This window comes from Monosiga brevicollis, genomic scaffold, assembly GCF_000002865.3.
Source record: "Monosiga brevicollis MX1 MONBRscaffold_107 genomic scaffold, whole genome shotgun sequence".
NCBI lineage: Eukaryota > Choanoflagellata > Craspedida > Salpingoecidae > Monosiga > Monosiga brevicollis.
In genome coordinates, this window is record NW_001865133.1 from 7,081 (window position 1) to 8,514 (window position 1,434).

Here is a 1,434-nt window from a genome sequence, read left to right on the forward strand (position 1 = left end):
CAACGTCAAGCCGACGGACAAGTGCCCGCTCTGCAGCAGCAAGACACCTCAGCCGCGACTAAGCCGCGAGCACCTGCTGACCTGCCGTCCCATCAAGCGTCACAACGCCCTTCGCGACGAGATGGGCCGCCTGCTCAGGTACGCCACCCTCGCCCATGTTTTTTTTTTTTTTTTTTCTGACATCTTGGCGTGAACCACGTTGTCAGACAAAATCTGCAACCCCGCTCTTTGCGGCCCGCGTTTTGGCGGCGCCCTCGCTCCCACCGTGTCCGCTCGCTTGCTCGCTTGCTTGCCCCGCGGACATGGCCACTGAGTCCGGCGGCGAGGATTCTTGGACCCAGGTCCGCGGTGCTAAACGCCCGAGTGCCGAGTCACCTCCAAGCAACACCACCACCTCGCCTTCCCAAACTCGTCGTTCTGCAAAACACACAAAACATGGCATCGCTCGCCACGACCGTAACCATGTTTTCCCTGACCCCATGACCACCCCGCTTCGCCCTCACGCCCGCCACTCTGTCCCTACCGCCCGTGCCTCGTCTCATGTGCCCTCGACGTCCCCCGCTGCCGGTGCGACCGAGTCTTCGGCACGTGCCGTCGTGCCCGCGGCCGAGCCAGTGACCAGGACGTCAAACGGCGGCGGGGAGCAACATCCCATCATCGGAAACACTTCCAATGCTTCTCCCCGCACCCCTCGCACGCCATCCAGCCCTCGCTCCTTTGCTCAAGTTGTTGCGGCAATGCCTGCCGCCGCCACTGCCACATCTTCAGCCCCTACGACCGAGGATTTGTCAGCATCGGTGCCCTCTGAGCCAAATGGCAGCGGGGAGCAACAACCCTCGCCCGAGTCCGCGAGACAGACACATCATTCGATTCCTAACACACCATCGGATTTTTTGACCATGTCTTCGGACGAAAGCGACTCCCCTCCTCGCTCCACCGCACTCCGCGCGCCCACCCCTATCGCCCCTCCCGCGCATGATGGTGCCGGTGACACAAACGGCAGTGTCACGCCTGAGCCATTGGTGCAATCACCTACACCCGCTCAAATGGTGCTGCCATATCCATCGGGTACACAACAAACCCATTCCGATCCCTCTCCGCCCTCTGCTTCACCCCCTGCCACTACCATTTTGCCCGCTGCCATTTCACATCCTGTCGAACACAGTGAGCATGCAAACTCAGCCCCACTTGGCGAAGTCAGTGAGAATGAAACACACAATACAGCGGGCGAACACAGTGAGAGTGAGCAAGATGTTCTTCTCAGCGATCCCGCTCCGCCCATCGCTGCCAACGTGCTGGATGCCCAGCGCAAGGTCCTGCTGAAGACATCTGGCCACAGGCAACTCCTCGCCTGCCCATTTGGGCTTTGCAAATGCAAGGGGCCCCGCCTTGACCGCAAAGCTTGGGTCAATCATGTACTACGCGAGCACCCCT

The 1,434-nt window shown here is 60.7% G+C and overlaps 1 protein-coding gene across 1 annotated transcript in view; it reads left to right on the top strand.

Annotated features, from left to right (window-relative positions):
- MONBRDRAFT_30610 (uncharacterized protein) overlaps positions 1-1,415 on the top strand; it is a gene marked incomplete at both ends in the record, with an annotated part of 6,348 nt that extends 4,933 nt beyond the window's left edge. The window contains 2 exons of the mRNA XM_001751050.1: positions 37-138; positions 707-1,415. Coding sequence (XP_001751102.1) covers positions 37-138; positions 707-1,415 — 811 coding nt within the window. The remainder of the gene's footprint in view (positions 1-36; positions 139-706) is intronic.
- Between the last annotated feature and the right edge of the window lie 19 nt (positions 1,416-1,434).